This window comes from Astatotilapia calliptera, chromosome 1, assembly GCF_900246225.1.
Source record: "Astatotilapia calliptera chromosome 1, fAstCal1.2, whole genome shotgun sequence".
NCBI classification, from domain to species: Eukaryota; Metazoa; Chordata; class Actinopteri; order Cichliformes; family Cichlidae; genus Astatotilapia; species Astatotilapia calliptera.
In genome coordinates, this window is record NC_039302.1 from 8,692,055 (window position 1) to 8,713,503 (window position 21,449).

Here is a 21,449-nt window from a genome sequence, read left to right on the forward strand (position 1 = left end):
ATAGTATGAGACTGTCAGTTATGTGACTTGTGTACAGATTAAGGAGCAAGGAAAAAGCAATAATTCCTTCAGTCACAGTTTGTCTGTTTGTATTTGTGGCTGAAGTACAAATGTGAATGTTGTATGCCCTTAAAAGAGGGATGTAAACTACGCATTTTGCCTTTTCCTCTCAGCAGTTTAATAAAATTGGAATTGGCCCTGTAGATAATGTAGGTGAGGTTAGATGGAAGACGGATATCTATCACATTAAATGCTGGAAAGCATGTTTCACATTAGAAATATACATATTCTTAATATAAACTTCAACACATTCAGTTCTTTATTGTTAATACTTTTCACGTGGATCATTACATAAGCAGGATGGAGGTCCAGAGAAGAAGCTGCCTGGCAACATGACACCCTTTGACACTTTCCTTAGCTCCATTAAAAGCAGTGGTCAGTAACCTAACCAGCTGCAGACAATCTTGGAGCAGTTTATATATTACTGTGTTTAATATAGAATACCACAGGAAGCCCCGGGGAGCTGATTGTACATTAAGACATTGTTTGTACTGCGTTTAATATGTCTCTTCTCTTTTATGATGTTGTACATGATTGTTAGTATGGTGTTTTGGCATTAAACTATCCTTTGAGTAGACAGAAGTTCAGTTCACGGTGTCCTTTTTCATTTCTGGCATTGTCACTTATGTTTAATCCTATGTCCCAAGCCCCAATCCTATCCTTCATTCTGGGTTCAGTTTTGCCATAAAAGCCTGTTAGTTACTTTTAGATAGTTGATTTACCATCACTGGGTTATTAGGTGCACATAATGAGCTATTTATTAATTTGAGTATGACATGACAGCATCTCAGTGTGTTAAGGAATGTAGACACGGGCAAATTGAGCATCTTTGAGCTGATCCGTTTCTGAAACTGACCTACTGGGAAGTATCTGAGCTTTTTAGAGAATGGTCTGATAAAAAAATCTCCAGTGAGCAGCTGCTACAAGCTGATGGGGGTGATGCCCAGTGTGGTCTTCTGCTGCTGTAGCCCATCTATTTCAAGGCTGAATGTGTTGTGCATTCAGAGATGCTGTTCTGCATACCTTTGCTGTAACAAGTGGTTAGTTACTGCTGCCTTCCAGAAGAGGACCTGAGGCAAAAATTTGCATGAGCTTGTCAAAACTAGACAATAAAAGGAAAAATGTCGCCTGGTCGGATGAGTTTCAATGGCTGGGTTGGAATCTGTTGTAAATAACGTGAAAGCATGGCTCCATTCTGCCTCCTATCAACAATTCAGGCTGTTGCTGGTGGTGTGATGGGAATATTTTATTGTATATTTTTTTGAGCACACTAGCAAGGTGTACCTAATGAAGTGGTCGTGAGTGTATATTCTCTGTCTAAAGCGACTCTCATCCACAGAACCCGAGGGTGTTCATGCTGACCTCGCTTTTAAAGCAATTACTAAATTATGCCCCCCAAGAATTCAGTGTGCTCCTTGAATATTGTTTTAAAAAATTTATTGAGGAAAAGTTTTGACACTAGCAAGTTCTTCATTACGTTTTCCCTGTAGTATTTACTATGTGGCCTACTGCTGCTGCTCTTTTTTTTGTATAAAAGAAATCATACTGAACGTTCACTTCGCTAAAAACAAAAAATATATACAAAAAAATGGCGGTAGAACTAACGTCTAATATCCTGCTAAGATAGAGACTTGCACAAAAATGTAAGATGCTATTGAAAACGGATTACTGGCAATTTCTCACACTGACAGACTATTTGCTGAGCGAACTTTGAATTTGGACAATCGTGGTCCTCTCCTATGCGCGTACGTAGATCCGTGTGCAGATCACATCATCGGCTCCAAAGATCTGAAACAAGATTTAAAAAGCAAAATTAGATTTTGTTTCTAAATTTGAGGACACATCAAAATAAAACCGCATCTTTCAGCTCTTCTTTAATACACTGTGCTTTTTACAGCCCACTTATCATCTAAAAAAACAGCAAATAAAGCCCTTCTTCAGAACTGTATCTGAATGAAAGTGCAGTGTAATATGACAGGACCTTCAGCTTTCTCTATCAGTGTGGCTCATTACTGGAAAGAAAACCCTGTCTTCTAATCAATGTACTCTAATGTCAGGCAGGTGTAAGTCACTTCGGTGAAGTGTTGTTTGATTATTATTTCTTTTCTCTTTTACTCTTAGCCGCGTATTGTGTAGTAACTATGTTTCATCGTTAAAGTGCTCATCCTCTGCCGCACATCTATGGCATCATTTTTATTTTGATATTTTGCTAAAAGAGACAGATGCACAAACACTGATATCAGAATAGAGGGTGGGCGTTGGGGCGGTTGATATTGGCTGTAGGGGCGTGTGCCTGTGCGTGACAAAGCCCAGTGATTTATGGGAGTCCCTGGGGCGTAGCATTATGGCCAACTGCAGCGCTACACATCATCAATATCCCAGGCAAAGCTGTGTGGCAGGACGGCGAAGAAGCAGAGCTGTGAAAAATGAAGCCGAGGAGACTCCATCTGGCGCGTGGCGTGATGCCGAGGGAGACATTAATGGAGGTAACACCGGGGTTCATTGGCACTTCTCCACAGCGTGATCAATGAGACCAATTAACCCACATGAGGACACATACAGATCCGGAACCCCCCACCAGACAGCCTTGCAGTTTCTCCCAGCTCCTAAACCATCACAAATGAGTCGATGCAAATACTCTATTCATCTTTCCTAATCAATATTTATTGGCTTTGAAGTGAAATAAGAGGACATACGTGAGGTTCCTCATTTTTTCCCCATCTGCATTTTACACTAGACTGCCCTGATTATAGTCCACTCATATTAGATGACAGTAAACGCAATGAGCCACCACATGGAGTCTTCATTAAGCTCCACTTTCATCCATCTCTCGCCTAGAGCCTCATTTCCTCATCTGCTGCACGGTGCTTTAAGTCAGCCTCATGTGTATGTTGTTGGGGTATTTTGTGTGTTTACACTAAAAGGATCAATCCTCTGTGAAGTACAAGATGGGATGTGGTTGCTTTTAGTTGTCCACAAAATGAGCTTCATGTTTACTGATGGGCAGCAGAGGAGGGTTTTGACCTTTTCCCTTATTTGGAAAAAAGAAATTTAAAAAAAAAAGGCTCAAGTGTTAATTTAATGAATTCAATGAGATAAGAGGAAAATAAATGGACGTGAAGGATTAAAAGCATGAAATATTTACAATGTCTGATTGATCTGCTTCTTATTGATGTGACGTCTTCAAATCTCTTTCCGTCTGGCAAATACTCCAAAAGTGAAAGAGAATCATTGCTGACACAAAAGTAAATATTCACATTAAGGAAGCTGGAGCCACCAGATGTAAGGACGATTTGTCTGACAGAAAGGACAGCCTCACGGGGCAAAGCCAAAATGCAATGTTATTGCTTCAAACTCATTGATTTCTTGACTAAACAGTCCTCTGCAGCTGTACCCCAGACCGCTGGCCCTTGAGGAAATTACGTGAGTGTGCAAAGCAGGAGCTGGATTGTTTCACAATTATTTAACTATAGACTCTAAAGGCTGCTTTGAAGCAGCTACACTGAATTTAGCGCCATTTTGTTCAATATTTGTCTTTATCGTTCCCTTTAAAACGCCCAGAAATATACACACCTTTAAATGGGATCGACTTCTGTTCTGCCCATGTGTGTACAAGTAATCCCTGTGTTTCCAAAGCTGTAGCTGTAGGCAGAACAAATGTGCATTCACAATATACTGAGACTCAGTATAATTGAGAGAGCATACCTTATATGGACAATTCTGCCTGTATTCATATTGTAGATTTATCTATAATGTTTCTCAGGGTAATGACTGTGTGGTTACAGCCATTGAGCTCATAGCCCAATTCATATTGTAGGTTTTATTTTACAGTCTATTTTATCTCTCATTATTATCTGCTCCAACATCAGATCTTCACATCTAAACAATCCATTAGCTGAGATGAAATATGTAGGCGTTTTGCTTAAGTTACTGACAGCAGGGAATCTGTCTGATCTCCCCCTTCCCACCGGTATCACACATAAAGTCATGATCTTTTCTTTGAAAAATCACATTTTTCTCCAGTGATTCATTCCCACATGCCTATTAGGTTACAGTCCATCAATCCAACGTGGACAGACATGCACGCCCTCATCTTGAATAAAAACAGACTTGGCCCGTTCAAAGCTTTTTGTTACGCCTTTGAAAACCTGCATTCAATCCAAATAGCAGGCCATCTCAAAGGTTTTCATGATTGCCTCTCTGCAGAGTCACAGCCAGTAAAGAGGAGCTCTCCATCAAAGCCAAACTGGACACAGCTTTGTTGTCCATCTGGCCAATAAACCCCAGGACCAGATGTTTACAGGAAAACTGCTTTGTGTTAGTGATTTCAGATTGCCAGGGACGGGAGGGAGAAGTGTTTCTGATAGAATGTATGGCAGTGAAATCTTAATTTGCCCCTTTGAAATATACAGTAAGTATGTGATATTTGAGTATATGAGTATACGATTATTTGTATCTATCTGAAAGGAAGAAGAAAAGAACAGTTTTGGTTTTAGGTAAACCGTTCTGGGTGGCTTTTGTTTTGTCCTTGATGCACATACATCATTAGTCATGCATCATTATAATGGGATGTCTTAAAGACACACCCTTCTAAAGGGAAAATGAGGAATGGATGGTTTCTCCAACTAACCATGGGAGCTTAACCTCTTAAGCCCCAAGCCTACCTGATCTCCTGCCTTTTGCCCCCGTATCAGGGGGCGTTGGGGCTTAAAAGGTTAAAGACATTTCCCATGAACTACACAGTATTTTAGAAAACTGGTAAAAAATTGTACATCTGGTGTCACCACCCATTTCTGAACTCCCTTGACCATCTGCCCGGTTTGGGCTTCTGCTCTGTTTTTCTGTGGAAAATGACTACTTTCTGAGAGCTGAATAAAAAGATTGATACTATTGTTAACTGTATATACTGATTTTCATAATAGAGCTACTAATTGTTTTTACTATTAACAGATTGATCTGTTGGACTTCTGGGTAGTCCCCAAAGTCAGAGCTAACAGCTTTGGATGATTTGTTTACTCTAATCAACGCAAAAGCCAATTATATACAGCATGGTATCAAAAAGGACCAAAGGTAAAGTCTGGCCACCTCATATCCTCTTTGACTCTAGAATACTTTGGTACAGAGAGGAGTTCATGGTCCACTCTGGGACTATAAGGTGCCCAGATCATCACCCCTCCACCACTGTGCTTGACAGTTAAGTGTGTTTATGAGTTTTTGATGGTTTGAGTTTTACCAAATGTGGCGCTGTGGATCATGGCCAAACAACTCCACTTTTTTTATTTGTCCAATGGACATTGTTCCAGAAGAGAGAAGAGGCTTTCACCTGGCAACCCTTTCATGCAAAAGCAATACAAAAACCATAATGCCAAATTTCTGCTTTCATAGAAGTGCTCACACTTGCTAATATTTAGCCAGTCATGCTCATTTGATCGGCAGAATCTGACTGCTACTTTCCCTCTGAAATCCTATGAAAGCAGCAAGAGTGTACTTAGTTTTTTACAACTGCATTTTCATATACAGTCTGTGATAGAGGTAAATATTAACCTTCTAACTCTTGTGAAAAAACTCTCAAAATGGTAAACTATTCCTTTAAGAAAAATGTTTTGCTGAACTATTTGAACTGTGGTTTTGATTTTTAAAGCACCCATGTGAATAAAGACCTCCAAATTTGACAAATTTGAATTTTCTTCTACAATGAAAAACAAATGTGATCATCTCAAAAAAGACAAATGCCCATAGTATAATGCATTCCCTATACTCCACAGCTGCACACACTGTCGCCACATTTCAAGTTAGAGTATAAACTTAAAAATTACTCACCAATATCAGTTCATCTCCTTTGAGTTCTCGGCTCCAGAAGGTCTTTGGGCCGTTCCCGCTCAGAAGAGTCTGTTTGCTGTAAATCTTGTTTTCCGTTTCCCAAGTGGCCAAACTCTGTCGAAAAGCATAATTTTATTGAGTTTCCTGTATTTCATCACTTTGGCTTCACCTGGCTGTTAGCACAGATGTGAGGGTTGTTTATCTATGTCTGTCACACTAATGTCTTGGTTTTTTTTACTACTTCCTGTCACTTTTAAGGCTTTGCAGTTTGTTTGTTTTCCCCCCAGCATCCATAGCTTCAGCATAGGTACATTTCAGAGTTCAAATTTTGACAGGTCAATTCACTTACCTTACACTTTCTGCCATCCACTGTCTCCTCATTAAACTCTTCGCCAATACAGAAGTTGATCTCCGTGGTGCGCACTGTGGTTGAAGTCTTGATGTAGAAGTGCTCTCCGTTCTGTCTTATCTCCACATGGGGCTTGGATGCGGCTGCCACGGCTACCTTCCTCAGCATGGCATTTACACCTGAAAGCATGCACCAATTTCCCAATGAGGCACTTTGTGGCTCACCTATCTCCACAGCCAGTCATACAAGTCCTCCAAGGAAGTCCTCCTCTGCCTGCTCCACTCTGTGTGTAGGGGGAGGGGCACACACAGGCTTTTTGGTTGGCTATCTTTGTGATGACCTTCACTGAAATCAGTGTCAGTGAAGAAACTGCCAATCAGTGCCATAGTCTTTGTATAATTCATGGTTCTGTTATTTATTCGTTTGTGTTTTTGAATGTTGCTTCTTTAATTATTTTTTTATTTTAATCTTTAGTTGTAATTCTCAATCGTTTATTTTTTAAGTACCTTCTGTGCTGCCTTATGTCTGGTTATCATTGCCTGTGTGAGTTTGGTCCAGGTCTTTTCTTTCTTTTTATTTTGTAGTTTAGATCCTCCTGTGGTTTTCTGTGTTTCTTATTTTCCTCCTTTGCTCTTTTCCCACCATTGTTCGTGTCTAAGTTCACCATCTCTTATTACTTTTCCCTCATTTTGTGTGTTTACTTTAGTGTGTTTTTGCTGTAGCCTCTGTCAGGTTTTCGTTGCGTGCTCTGTTTTCTCTCTGTGTTTGAGATTCATCTTATTTGCCAATTTGTTTTTGTTTTTTATGCTTTTGTTGTCCAGTAATTTGTAAAACCTGGTTTTCAATATAACTTTTTCAGCTCTTCTATCCTCTACATTTAACTATTAAATCTAAATGCCACACCCCTACATAGTTCTAACCTAGTGTTCTTTTTAACCTGAAAAACTAGGTTTTAACTCTAAAACAGGCCTTAAGAAAGAGAACCAGGCAGAAAGGTCCATCTTTGACAGAATCCCTCATGACACTGATGGTCTAAAACTCTATTTGGTACCAAGTGGTTTTATTTATTTTATTGTTTTGTTCGCAGCTGTCCTCTTTTCGAAAAAGAAAACATAACTGTAGTATGATTGTACCTATAAAAACATGGTTACACTCTCTGCACAACTACAGCACATAACAGTGGTGTTCCATAAGGAGAGCATCTATTAAAGCAAAGTGATCTCTGTCCTTGCATATCTGCTTTATTGTCCCTGCTTGCCTTTGTTTAGAAGTCACCCCATGCCACTGATATATACATACATTAAAGTGTGTCAATGAGCCTGTAGAGGACTAAATGAATACATTTCAGATATCTACTTCTTACTGCTTTCTCTATATTCTATTGTCTGGTGTTGACTTGTCACCTTACATTTTTTCTGCTCCCCTCTAGGGCCAAAAAGATGGTAAGAAAAATATCTGAGCTCATGTTTCTAAGTAAAGGTAGAAGATGCCTGTCCCATCTATCTCAGTCAAACGAAAAGTCATCACCTTTTAGCTGTCGGGAGAAGATGTTAGAGTCTAAACTTGATGGTTTAATTATTTAATAATCGGAGCGTTCAGCGTGTACAACTGAGATTTTTATCACCAGATGTTGTCAATTTTGAGAGTGCAGTGCCAATGTGATGACATGGAGGAATGCTTATTTGATTTGTTTAGCTGTCCTGCAATACGTGATAGATTCTGTCTTTCAAATTAGTGGAAAAACCATTAACCAGATCTGTTGAAGTGCAAACAGTCAGATGACAGAATTCTTCAGCCTGTTTCCACTCAAGTGCACCTCTAGAGCTTAAGTGCGGTGTTTGTTCCAGTGTTAAATTTGTCTCCTGTCACTATATTTTCCAATTAAAAAAAATAAACAGCAAGTACCAGACTAAAATTAGGCATATGTGGATTAGCAAATGACTTCTATTTGTATCAATTTAAACAGCCTTTTGTTTTTTTACATTTATAGACCACAATTTCACTGAACTTGCCTTTATTTCAAAGTAATGCATTTCAATTTAATTGGGGTAATAAAAGATAATAACCCACTAACTAGAATACTGAATTTTCAGTTATGTTTGAAATAAACCTTTGAATAAACTCACACCTTAAGGTAAGAAAGAGTCATTTGTCCTCACCCAAAGCTTTGAGAAGCTCGTCGAAGTTCTCGCTGCTTTTCATTTTCCAGGTGCCTGTGAAATTCTGCATTTTGTGCGGTTTTGATTGTGTGTCAGCCGAACGCCTCCTTTCTTCTGTCTCCTCTGCTGCCTTTCTTCAGGCTTTCTCTCTCCGCTTCTCTCCGTCTGTCCCTGTGCTCCCTCCCTTTCTCCTCCCTATGTGTAATGATCCCTCATGGCAGACCAAACCCCCTCGACCTCTGCCTCCTCTCCCCCTCAACAGACACATTTATACACCTACACACACACACACACACACACACACACACACACACACATATCTCTGATGGTTTGTTCTGATTAGAGAATTCTTTTCATGACCTCAAACTGCTGTTTAGTTTCAAGGTTTTCAGGTCTCATCTCATCTGCAGTGGAAATAAATTCAAATCTTTTTCACTAAATTTCTCAGAGCTGATTAAACAAAGAGCGCTATCATGTACTGAATAGCAAATCCGATTTTAAAGGATGTGTTTGAAGTAGCAGAAATCGTGTTTTTGCTTAGTTTTTGAGTAGTTGGAGGGGTTTCCACCTCTACAGAGGTGAACGTGGTGCGTTATAAGTTGTTTTCTGGATTTGTTACAAGACAATAAAAGCTGTCCATATGAAGACACTGTTTCCCAAATTTGAACACCTATGTGGAGTTCCCTTGCAGAAGCAGTGTCACAATCTGTTGCATGACCTTTATTTTTGCTTGAAATGAGGACTGATTGAATTAGGACCCCCATCTTATGTCTCCCTTCTGTTTGTTAGGCTGCAAAGGAATCACTTTACAGTATAAGGTGGAGAGGAGAAAAGATTACAGCGGTCTTCTAAAGATGAAATTTTCATCCACACAATGAACACATCATCATCTCATCACTTTCGCTGAAGATGAGACATAGACTTATGTAATAAAACTCCTTTGTGGTCACTATTTGCCCTCTCTTCACATATCAAACAACATTCTTGTGTAATCGTCTTTTCAATACCACGCTCATGTGGATGCTTTCAGTGCACCACACACCCTACACAGCTTCCACCAATACATCCCATGAGAATGAGGGGCCCTCCCTTTAACCCTGGCCAAGTCAGATTTGTTCTCCGTCTGACGGCCCCTCATCAATCTTTTTGACAAAATGCCTCCCAGACATGGCTTGATAATTAATGTATAGCTCAGAACAGGGAGCACTCTGTCATCCCACCAGGAAGTGTCAGCTCAAAGGAGGCCTCTGCCGTCTTCACTTGGCCTCCTTGTTTGTTTCATTCATCAGTAGATTTGTCCGTTGGTCTCTGGGTGGCTTTATTTTCAAAGGGAAAGTGAACGTTTTGTTTGGCATAGAGAGACAGTTGGAGGATGTGTGACAGGCTCAGAGGGAAGAGTGTACGCTGTAAGAGCATTGCCTTTTGCCATCTGTTGTCCAGCTCATGCAAATTGAGCTTTTTAACGTACGTGTCAGTTGCGTTGGTGCTGCAATCTGCTTAATCTGATCTTAAAGAGTCAGGGTTTTTCACTCGTGTAGGTCTCCAGTGACCTTTCTGAAGAACTGAGAACGTGTGACTGTACACTAGCACTTTTATTATTATGATAACAAGGATTCCAGTCTTCACACTAAAATATTTGCAAAGCTATTCTATTGGGAATAACACCATTTAAACCCAGTGGACTTTGCAAAGTAGATCCTTTCATCTCATTATCTAACTAACATAATGAGATATGACCTTTGGTGCCAGAGCGTCACCTTGGATAAGATCTATGGATGCCTTACGGTTAGGTGAACATCAAGGAAACACATTGTCCCATCAGACCCTCTTATCTGCACGTTGAACTCCCCGAGGACCGTACACAGGAATGCACAATATTGACATGCACCCTCATTACAATAATAATTAAAAAGATTTTAATCTCAGTGAGATTATTTCCTTGAATAACTAAGATAAAAAACAATAACAACACTAAAGCCAACACTGAAACTAATCAAAAATTAAACTGGAAATAAATAAAAACTGAACAGAAACAAGAAAACCCAATATGGAAACTACTGGATTAAAAGCAAAGTCAAAGATTCAAGTAGAAACACCCCCCCCCCCCAAAAAGAAAAAACTATAATAACTGACAGACTCCTTTTTATAGCTCTTATGTTTTATTGAACAAATACCTGAAGACACACTGACACATGATATGAACCCAGGTGTATTCTGCGTGACATAATCAGGTTTAGATTTACAGTAAAAGACAAAAATATATCACTTTCATTAGTCACTCGAGGCTGCATAAATGAAAATGGGGAAAAAAGTATTAATCTTAAAAAACCATTTTGCATGAATTCCCAGCTCATCCATATGGAGTCTTAGTTTTGGTTCATTCCAAAGTCCAACTGGGATCCCGTGAGTTATTCCAACACAGCAGACGTACGCGTAACTTAACACATGGACAGTTATGGCTCCACCTAAACGTTTAGACACGTTACCTTCTCCTGTCTTAGAATCCTTTCTACAATCTGACCATTTCAGATTATTTAAAATAAATGTTTTGTTTTGTAATTGACTACCTTCTACAAAGTGCAACTAAAAACACCTCTGTGAGCCCAAAGTTACTCCTCTTAAGCAAATGTTAGTCACCATATTCCCCAAAAGAAAATAAACCTGAAAAAATAATAATTTAGGTCTTTTTAAAATTCACACAGCTTAGAGGAAACATACAAATACATTGTGCTGAAATGGACAAAGCATTCACATTATTGCACATATACTGTCACAATAGCGAAACAGCAGTTAGTTCACAACCAGGTTAGAGTCACAGCCCGAGCATAATGGAAAGATTTCACTTGTAGTCGCCTTCCTGTTAGATAACAAAACACTAAATGAGCCTTTTACTAACCAGCTTGATCACAGTGATATTTTCAACACTGCTAATAAAACCCCTCAGTAAAGTCAGTAAAAAGTGTAAATAAAACATTATACGGTATATGTACCATGTTTTGGATCGTGTCAAGTGCATGAGGACTTTGAATCAAAATAAAAATCTGTCACATTGTAGATTCTAAAGTGAAATGTTTGAATGCAACCTGGCTGATGCACACAGCTTTAAAAAGCATTCGCATTAAAAAGGCAGGTTTTAAAAAAAACAACAACAAAAAAAGGCCAAGAAAAAGGAACTTCAAACGGAGATAAAAGCCAGTCTGGTGAACATAAGGACACAAACACTTGGGAAAGATTTATTTACTGCTGATGTGAATGCGTCATCGCCAGTTAAATGAACTTCATCCAAACCATCATCAAAACACATCTTGGCTTTTTTTAGAAGAGCACAAACACAGGTTACTACAGTAACCATCTGGTTATTCACACAAATGATCAAACATAACTGTCAGCAATCAACTCTCCACAGCAAAGGTCCTCAAACAAGACTTTCAATCATCAAAATGCCAACACATGAGGATCAAATATATAAAGTAAATATATAAAGTAAGTCCCATTAGGCTGCATTATCTTCCATGCCCTCGCCATTACTGAAACAAAATGGCATCACCCCTTTAATTCGTACCAAACAGCAGCAGGTTCTGTTAATCGGCAACACATAAAAACTGTAAACCTGGTTAATATTCTTAATAACCAGGTAATTCATGTTAAGGTTACTGGTTTGTTTGTTTGAAGTTGGTTTGAAGTTTGAAGATTAGAATTCATAGTGTGTATTTAAATTACTCCATTTTGACCCCAGGGCTGTTAAATGCAATTAAAGCAAATCCTTTTTCACTCAGTACTTACACACAAAGTCTAAATTAGGGTTGAGGGCTACAAGTGGCACAACAAACTGGTCCTTATATTGTCTCTCCAGATATCTTCTACCAGTGTCTTGAATCCACCAGCTCTGGTCGCAAACTCAGTTTCTTTAGTGTCTCATAGCCAACCACCATGACGATGGCGGTGGGTGTGGATGAAATGATGCGTGCAGACAGTCCTTTGGTCAATCCCCAGAAGCCCTCCTCTTTGATCAGCTCCCTGAACGTCTCAATGATGGAGTTCCTCCCTTCAACCTAAACACATACAAATCCCATTACCATTTAGAACCACACAAACATCACAGCTAAGAGTAGGGCTGGGTAATGTGTTTAATCTAGTCAGTCAAGGCAAACATTTCCTTATTTTCGTTTAGTAATGTAATATTTACGCTTTAAGGGAGAAACTGCGAGTTAGTTCAAAAAAATTAAAAAAATAAAATTGTGAGTCATTGTCAAAATAAAGTTTTACTCTTTGGTCATGTTTTTTTTTTGTTTGTTTGTTTGTTTTACAAGCTGGACCTGGGCCCTATTTCAGGAAGCCGGTTTAGAAAACTCAGAGTGAAAAACGATACTCAGGGTTGAGTAACCCCGAACTGTCCAACTCTGAATATTCGGTTTCAGAAAGGCTGATAACAATTAGTTCAGTCAACGCGGAGTTGCTTTAACCCCAAGTTAAGCGCACGCACGAGGATACATAAAGCCCTGATTAGTGGAGCACAGATTGAGCGAGTCACCATGGAGACGGAGGGAAAGAAGGCGCGGTCAATGTATTTTACAGCGCTTGAGGCCGAAATTCTGATGGCAGCATATGCCGATAACATGCAAATTTTGCGGAAAAAAAGTAACACAGCCTCAGCTGCAAAAGAAAGAGAGCATGCATGGCAAAACATAGCCGACAGAGTCGATGCGTGAGTGTTAATTTAAACATTGATCTAGGGATTTCCACCCATTTAACACGTTATTTCATTTTATTTTATTTTATTTTGTATTTCATACATTTGATTTTGTGATGTGATGTGAGCGCAGGTGCAACCCAACAGGCCCCAAACGTTCCTGGCAGCAAGTAAAAATGAAATATAAAAATATAGTCCAAACAGGTAAGGTGTAATTGTATTATGAGCCATAGTGCTTGGTCTGTTTGTCCGATGTAAATCAATTGCAGTTAGAGGCTACATTAATTTCCCCTCTGTAAGCACTTATTGAAATTATCTGAGCACATTACAAGTACATATTTGCTTACTCTGTATGCTCAAATGTGACCCGTTATAGCCAACAGAAAAAAAGCGGAGGCCCGAAAAACAGGTGGGGGTCCTCCACCACCACCACTCACAGAGGCTGGCCACTTGGCTTCCACATTTGTGATAATGTTGGCAGCATCACATATGATCTTCACAGTGCAGAGAACACAAATTAGCATCCATTACTATAATGAAATAATTTGTTAGTTTGAAATGCTACAGGGAACTATGTACCTGTACATTAATGCTGTGGAAAGACTTCCTGTTCACATAGTCTCCTTCATTTACTGAAGGAGCAATGATTGGAATGTGAGTGCCATCTGTACAGCCAATCACGCCTGGGAACCGTGAGAATAAATGTAAAATTTAAGTAGTAGTTCAAATATCACCACATCATGAATTAAGTTTCGTTCATCCTGATACCTGCAATTTTGTGGCATCCCTCTTTGATAAATCGTGTGGGTCTATGACCGGGGAACACCACAAACGAGTACAGGAGACGTTTCAGTGCAACTGTAACATTCCTGACTGCCCGACAGACGGTAGCCTTGGAAACGTGCTCAGCGTCACCAATATTATACAGAAAGCTCCCGTTTGCAAAAAACCGAAGTGCAATACAAATAATATGTACAGAACTGAGAGAATGTCGGCGATGTGTCACATGAGCAATATTAGGCCTGAGGATGTTATTCAAATAAATTATAGATTGTGCTGAAAAACTGTAATCATCAGGAAATGATAAAATGTCCAAACGCGCTCTAATCACTCTCTCCCGGCGGAGAGCTCTGCGGAGAATTTGGGCTTCAACATCTGCTGGCTCTTCAAGGAAGGAGCACGCCATGTCTGACACTTCCTACAGTCAGGTTTCTGACAAAGAGGCGGAGAAGGTCAGGGTTAGTTGAAGTAAACCTGCTAGGGGGCAGGTTAGCTTCACGGAGTGTGTCGTCATAGTAACTCACTCAGAATTAATCTAAACTCGCTTTGTGAAACCGAAAACCCAGAGTTTTCGTTAACTCAGGGTATACTTACTCAGAGTTTGCACTAAACCGGCTTCCTGAAATAGGGCCCTGGTCTTGAAGTAAGGGCTACCAGATCATCTATGGTTTAGAGAGAACTTAAAGAAGAATAGCACCGATCCAAAATAAATAAATAAATAAATGACATTTCCTGATCATGTTTGACTCAAATGAGACCATCCATTAAAGGGTGGTGGAGGGGGACGACGCCTCGGACAGGTTGCCAATTTGTCACTGGGCTAATAGCTGATTTTGACTTCTGCATTGAAACATCACTGTAGGTATGTCATAACCACAAACACCTCTGAAACTCTACACTATCACCCATGGCATAACCCGACATGACATGCACCTCTCTGGAAATGTAACTACACGTCACATCAATGGAGCAACCAGTGTAATCGGCCTTTTCTGTACTTTCGATCCCTCCTGTGCATTTCTGGCTACATTTTCTCTGCAGTTCTTCAGTTTATCAGTGACAGAACCATCACCACCTCACCTAATAATCACAGCATTATTTATAATGACTTTATAGATTTGTTTCTATCAAGGCTGCCATCGCATATAAGACACCTGGACATAATTACAAGGTGGTTAACACCCGCAGGTATGAATGCTGGTAACAGCCTCGGCCACATGTGTACGTTACATCACAGACTCTACAAGAATTCAACTGTAACACACACACCCAGACAACTCTTCACATTTACACTTACAGCCAATTTATAACTACTATTTATGCTAGCATGGGTGTTTTTGGACTGTGGCAAGGTAGCCATGTGGGCAAGAAGGCCACATAAGCACAGAGGGAACATGCAAGCTTCACATAGAAATGTGCAGTTGACTTATGCACATGAACTCTTGACTTCAAACAAGTGGATTGTGTTGGACTCTGTTGTGTATATAAAATGTTTATGTTTGTTTAGTGTAACACTGAGGGCCGTGGGAGCGCTGCAATTTAAAATTCCTGTGTATAATCTGTACATATGGTTTTTGAAGATAAAGCTAACTTTGACTTTAGTGCCATTTTTTGCAACACATTCAACTTGCTATACATAAATATAACTTCTATATCCTAAATTTTAATCATATGTTTGCAATAAGTCCAGAGAGACTAAATAAATTGCTTAAAAGTGCAACAGACCACCAAAAAGCTTAAAATGTTTTTTTAAACACATTATTCATAACTTCATTTTGAGGTACTCTTGCTATAACCTGCAGCAAAAATGAAAATAAATGTATATTGTGGCCAATATGCAAAACGTATGCATGCACATCAACACAGACCATTTCCAAAAGTGCATTCAAACTTCTAAGGCACAAAAGTCAAACATGACTTTTTAATAACACAAGTGAAGCTGTGATAAGCCTTGGAGAGGGAAAAAAGGGGGGGAGGAATTACATCTTTTTGGTTTCGCAGTTATTGGCACTCATGAAAACATTTAACAGTTTATGATGAAAACGTGGTGATATATATTGCGACACAGGAAGCGCTGTGAACAGCTGATCATATTGATAAAACACCTGCATCAGCATTATAATGTTTTTGTTGTTGCACATGCTTTTCACGTGATTGACATTAGCAGAAGGAAACAGCGGTCTGGGACACGCTGAAGGCACGATATAAGCACAACTCCTGGAGTTTTATATGCAAAAAAAATAATGCTCTAACTTATTTGGTTGCATTTCTACCAGCATTTAAAAATGGATATGCAAAGCTGGAAGCACAGGCAATCCTGCTGGTGATAAAGAATAGGAAGGGTCATTTTCACACAGACTTCTTTTTGCAACCAAAGGTGCCACCACCTGTATGCCATTCGACAGGAAGCAGTTTTCCCTTATATACAGTCTATACTTCCAACATTTGTATTTGGTGAGAAATATAATAGCTTACCTGGACTTGGGGCTGCTCGATTATGGCAAAAATTATAATCACGATTATTTTCACTGAAATTGAGATCTCGATTATTTGACGATATTTATTTAACCCTTTAAGACCTACCATAGCACCAAGTCCGCCAGAGCTTATATTATTTTTTTTTTACATGCTGTAGTGCCATTTCAAGTGAGCATTTCAAGTTGCTATACATCAATACAACTGTTATAGCCCATATTTTAATAATATGTATGCATTAAGTCCATAGTAATTACATTAATTGCAAAAAAGTGCAATAAACTACAAAAAAATTGAAAATCGCTTTTGTTTGGTTTTTTTTTACATATATTTCTACTTGGGGAAATTTAAGAGGCTTATCCCTCAAAACTTTAAATACAAAAAAGTTGCAAAAAATAGTTTCCCACCACAGGAAATTTATTTTGAGTGTCTTCATAGTTTTATTTTGGAGATACAGCAATTTCTATATACTGCAGGAAAAACAAACATATGATGAAAATTTGCAAAGAAAACAGCATATCCATCAAAATTTTAAAAATTTCCAGCAGTGCAATTCGAGTTCTAAGCATCCCAGAAACTATTCAGAAAAGTATAGAGTCAAACATGACCTATAAAAACACCAGTATATGCTTTTAAGGCCTACAAGTAAAAAACTACATTTCCTGCGAAAATGACGTCACTTCCGGTTTCGGACAGGAAATGGCAGACATGCGATAGTTCGCTCTGACGTCTGTTTCAATGTGGGAAGTGTTATGAACAGCTGATCAGATCGGCAAAGCCTGTTTCTGGAATAGGGCTTTGGAGCGTGATGTCACGGGGGTGGGCGTGGAAAGGATTTTGGCCCGATCCGCCATTTTGGGGGTCTAAGTAAGGAGCGAAAGCATAGCCATGGTTCGTACTTGCTGTGTGCTCGGCTGCAATGTTCGATCTTACGACCGGCACGGGAATAAGTTTGGATTGTCTTTTTATGCTTTCCCAACCTGGAAGCAACATGAAGGAGCTCATGTATCGGATATTACCAAACGAAGGCGTCTAGCCTCGATAGCAGCCGTGAGACGAGCTGATATCAAGTTCTGTTACGTCTCCAGATATCAGCTGGTGTGCTCAAGACATTTTCATTCCGGTAAGTTCTAAATATGTTCACATCACACTTTATAGCTGAATAATATTATCGTTGGTGGTCTCGGAAGTTATAGAAATTGCGATCAAACATCGAATGGAGTGACTTTGCAGACATATGTGCTATGTAAAGATTCGCAGGAGGAGACAGGGAGGACACAAATTGGCGTTAATAATTTGCCCGATTATCAATGTGTTAATTTGCATCTACTTTACAATTATGGGCACATAATATGATAACGATATTTTAGCAGTTTAATGATAAATGTATAACATTAATTATGGTGGGGGGTGGAAAATGGCTATTTCACTCGATGCACTCCAGCTGACTTACCTTGGTATGAATGATGACGTACTCAGAGTTTGGCGGCTTGAAAATAGCCAAATCTTGCACCCAGCCATTTGTAAATTGGATATGCGCCTCCAGTGACTTGTAATTACGAAACTGGTTCGCAGTGTAAGCGCTTACTCCACAAACAAGATAGGTGAAGATATCGGGGTAGGACAGTGGCGGCAAGTCGTCTGGGTCTTTACTCCACTGCCGTATTTCATATGGGTCCAGATTTGCGATGCACTCTATTTTTTTCAAATACCGCTGCTTCGCGCATATGCAAAACAAATTATTGCGCTAGCTTACGCGGTTCTGGTTCTACAGGGATTTAAAGGGTTAACAATAACAATGTATTGAATAATGACTTTAAAAAATAATATAAAATAGTGTGCAAATACTGATAACAGTGCAAATGTTTGCAATATAAAAAATAAATGAAAAATGTAAACCTCTATGTTTAGTGAACTTTGCAGTGTTGCTCTGTGGTGCAGCTACGACACTGTAGCAAAGTTTACACACTATGTCTACTTGATCCACGTCTGACTCCGCGAACCCACAATGTTTCCACACCACTGAAGTTTTTTTTTACCTCTCTTTTCAACCACCGGCAGTCACTCTCCTCTCTGAATAACTTCTGCTTAGCTTTCCGAGCTTCCCTTGGGTCCTCTTAATTGTTGTGACGCGTGTTCAAAATGCAGAGAGGTGCGCTCGATTTGCCACACGGAGCAGCGCGAGAGTAAAGCACGAGGGAGGGGCTAATAATCGGCTCAGTCATTTTTGATGATCGTTGAAAGCCCAGATTGTAATCGTGATTAAAATTCGATTAATTGAGCAGCCCTACCTGGACTCGGGCTCTGACCACATCCATTGGATTGGTGACAGTAGAGGCAGTAGCAGCAGCTAGTGGTCCAGCCATGGCTTGTAAGATCAGATGAGGACAGTCGCTGGGAGCCAGTTTAGAGAGTTGCTCTGCAGAACATTACAGATGCAGATATGGTATTAATCACATGTTGAGGCCATGAAGCATTCATTCACACTACAAATTTACTAAAATAATGAAGACACAAAAGATAAGACAGACTTACAGCCTCAAAGTCAAGAAACTGCACTATAGCTTCCACTTACCAGCATAAAAGTGATAGAAAGGCCACCACACAGCACTGTTCGGTATATAGGTGAGTAAAGAAGCCACATATCCCCTGTAGAAACCCCTAAACCCATCAGCAGCAAAAATCTGGGCAATAATGTTCCTGGTTTGGCCAAACACTTTCTTTGGCTTTCCAGTCTCAGTGTTTGAGTCAAGCCGAAAGCGTGTGAGGTGCTGCCCTTGGCCCTGCATCATCAGCTGCTGAGATATGACGTCAATGGGAACAGTGATGCTCTGAGCGACCAGGGAGGCCGAGCCCCCCGCCACCAGTGACTTGACGGTGTTGTCCTCTGAATACTGCGAAACGTACTTCCTCACCAGCTCATAGGTGGTTATGTACGCTTGGCCTGAGATGAGGGTGAAGGTGTTGACCATGAAGCCACGATACAGGCCTCGTACGCCCTCCACCCGCAGGATCTTGAAGAAGGCATCGAAGGTGCCGCCATAGAGTGACTTGCCCTTCTGCACTTGTAGTCGAGTCCGGATCAGAGTGGCCGGGTAGACTGTGGCCCGGATTGTCATAGTCATGAACAACCCGAAGGAGTAGAACTTCTTTTTGTCGAGGTCCTCCCATTCGATGATCTGGATGTTCCTTTTCTGCTGCATCCTGACAGCTGTAGGTGCCCCCTCATCAGACGGATTCTTGTCTAACACACGGAGGGGGAAAAAAAGGAAAGAAAACAGAACTGTCTTTAAAGTGGCAGCTAAAAGAAACTGTGTGGGGGGTTTTTTTATATTCAAAATGAAAAACTGGCAAACATTTTGTGTTCTGAAACTCTTTTAGACACTGTATTCTGGAGATGAAGGGCAAGTGCAGAAACTTCATGAAAATCCTCCTGGATGCAATAATAACCTCTCCAATTTAGGCGATCTTGTACCATTTTGTCATTCCTAATATTACCTAAATATATTACGAAATGCCTGTAATACAAAACTGGTTGTTACTTCTCCTTGAGCAGTAATGTTTAACTTACATCCAGTTATCTACGAATGAGTTCAAGGGTCATGCTGACACTAGCAAATCAAAGCTAAAAGGCTGTTTCTAAAGAAATAAGTGTCTTAAGTAAAAACTGTACTATCATGCTCTTACAAATGTCTGATTATATATGTACACATTATAGGAGAATGTAGCTGACCCCGGTATCAGAGGACACCGCGTTTCTGAGTAAACGTGGAGTCAACTGAAGCGCCAGTGTTTCAGCTGAAAACAACACGTAAACCTAATATAGCAACTAACACACTGAGCAAGCCAAGAGCTTCACAAAACGTGCCAGTTGCCACCTACTGGTTTAGCGTTGTTAGCTAACATATTTTAGCTTAAGCCGCGCTAGCCCCGGGGTAAACGATGTTAGCATTGGTTGAACGTTAACTAGCTTCGTGACTACTTACCTATTCGGACATGTGTTTATTTCAGAGTCATCTGCTTAGTGTAAGTCGAGCATGAAACATCGCGTCAACAAACGACTGGGAATGTGTAACTAAAGCTAGCGTGGGTGAAAGACAAGAAAACACGGAGTTGGCTAACTTCCAAGCTAGTCGGCTAACTCTCCGAGATCTTCCTGCTCCCATTCAAACGCCATGCTGTTCAAACAGCCAATCACATGCAAAGTGTCTTCTTCGCTTTCTTTTACTTTACGCTTCCGGATATTTCAGCTGTCTCGTTACTGTCGCGCACCACCAGGGCTGGAGTAGTAAATGTATTTCAGCAAGTTCAAGAGGCAAGAAAGGGCAACTTACCCGAATTTTGTTTTGAATATATACTTTATCAGGGCCCAGTTTCTGATATTAGTTTAAGTAGCGTTTATTATAGTGAACGCGACTTGGTTTAATTTCAAATTCAAATTCAAATTTATTGACCATTTATTGACCATAATTTATTGACCATCCATGGTATAAAATATGTTCCTAAGGATATTATAATCTTGGTGTTCCATTGATTTTTACCAAATTAATAAAAGCAAATATTTACAATCTAAAGAAAGAAAGAAGGAAAGAAAGAAAGAAAAGGGGAAAAAAGTATAACTGAAAACAGAAGAATAGTTCAACTCAATGACAACAATGACCCACAACATGTAAAAACATACCTAATGACCTTATGACTCTAAACTGTGTCATGTGCCATGGCTCAGACGTCATTTAGTATTTTTGCTTCTGCACAAGACAGTGACTATTTGTGAGAAAAACATGGCAGCAAAAGTGAAAGGGTATGTTTACAAGATTGCTGCAAAACAGTGTTGCTGACAATAAAGAGATGGAGGTGGCAAAGTTTACGTTTTTCACTGGGAGTGACCAGAATGGACAGGATTAGAAATGAGTACACTAGACGGTCAGCTCAGGTTGAGGACAAAGTTAGAGAGGCAAGGCTGAGATGGCCTGGATATGTGCAGAGGAGTGACAGTGGGTGTATTGGACTAGGAATGTTAAAAATAGAGCTGCCAGGCAGGAAAAACAGAGAAATTCCTCACAGGAGGACATACAACCCATATGCAAAGGGTTGGTGTGACAGAGGAGGCAGTTTA

The 21,449-nt window shown here is 39.9% G+C and overlaps 2 protein-coding genes across 2 annotated transcripts; both read right to left on the bottom strand.

Moving 5' to 3' along the window:
• Positions 1-1,480: 1,480 nt before the first annotated feature.
• LOC113018820 (cellular retinoic acid-binding protein 1) lies at positions 1,481-8,571 on the bottom strand. Its single transcript, XM_026162219.1, has 4 exons — positions 8,389-8,571; positions 6,230-6,408; positions 5,881-5,994; positions 1,481-1,848 (listed from the first exon to the last, which is right to left on the bottom strand). The coding sequence occupies exons 1-4, from the start codon at positions 8,456-8,458 to the stop codon at positions 1,798-1,800; spliced, it is 414 nt and encodes a 137-aa protein (XP_026018004.1). The 5' UTR covers positions 8,459-8,571; the 3' UTR covers positions 1,481-1,797.
• A 1,957-nt stretch (positions 8,572-10,528) lies between these two features.
• On the bottom strand, positions 10,529-20,590 carry slc25a44b (solute carrier family 25 member 44b). The gene is made up of 4 exons (XM_026162229.1): positions 20,320-20,590; positions 18,909-19,577; positions 18,625-18,752; positions 10,529-12,440 (listed from the first exon to the last, which is right to left on the bottom strand). The coding sequence occupies exons 2-4, from the start codon at positions 19,534-19,536 to the stop codon at positions 12,249-12,251; spliced, it is 948 nt and encodes a 315-aa protein (XP_026018014.1). The 5' UTR covers positions 19,537-19,577; positions 20,320-20,590; the 3' UTR covers positions 10,529-12,248.
• Positions 20,591-21,449: the final 859 nt, after the last annotated feature.

Bases quoted from the DNA above. Each gene is read 5' to 3' on its own strand.
- slc25a44b (XM_026162229.1), bottom strand. From the start codon at position 19,536: ATGCAGCAGAAAAGGAACATCCAGATCATCGAATGGGAGGACCTCGAC. The intron at 18,753-18,908 runs GTAAGTGGAAGC...AATGTTCTGCAG, and splicing joins TTTCTATCACTTTTATGCTG to AGCAACTCTCTAAACTGGCT. The intron at 12,441-18,624 runs GTAGGGCTGCTC...GTATGTGTTTAG, and splicing joins TGGTCAGAGCCCGAGTCCAG to GTTGAAGGGAGGAACTCCAT.
- LOC113018820 (XM_026162219.1), bottom strand. From the start codon at position 8,458: ATGCAGAATTTCACAGGCACCTGGAAAATGAAAAGCAGCGAGAACTTC. The intron at 6,409-8,388 runs GTGAGGACAAAT...GCATGCTTTCAG, and splicing joins CGAGCTTCTCAAAGCTTTGG to GTGTAAATGCCATGCTGAGG. The intron at 5,995-6,229 runs GTAAGTGAATTG...GCTTTTCGACAG, and splicing joins TGGATGGCAGAAAGTGTAAG to AGTTTGGCCACTTGGGAAAC.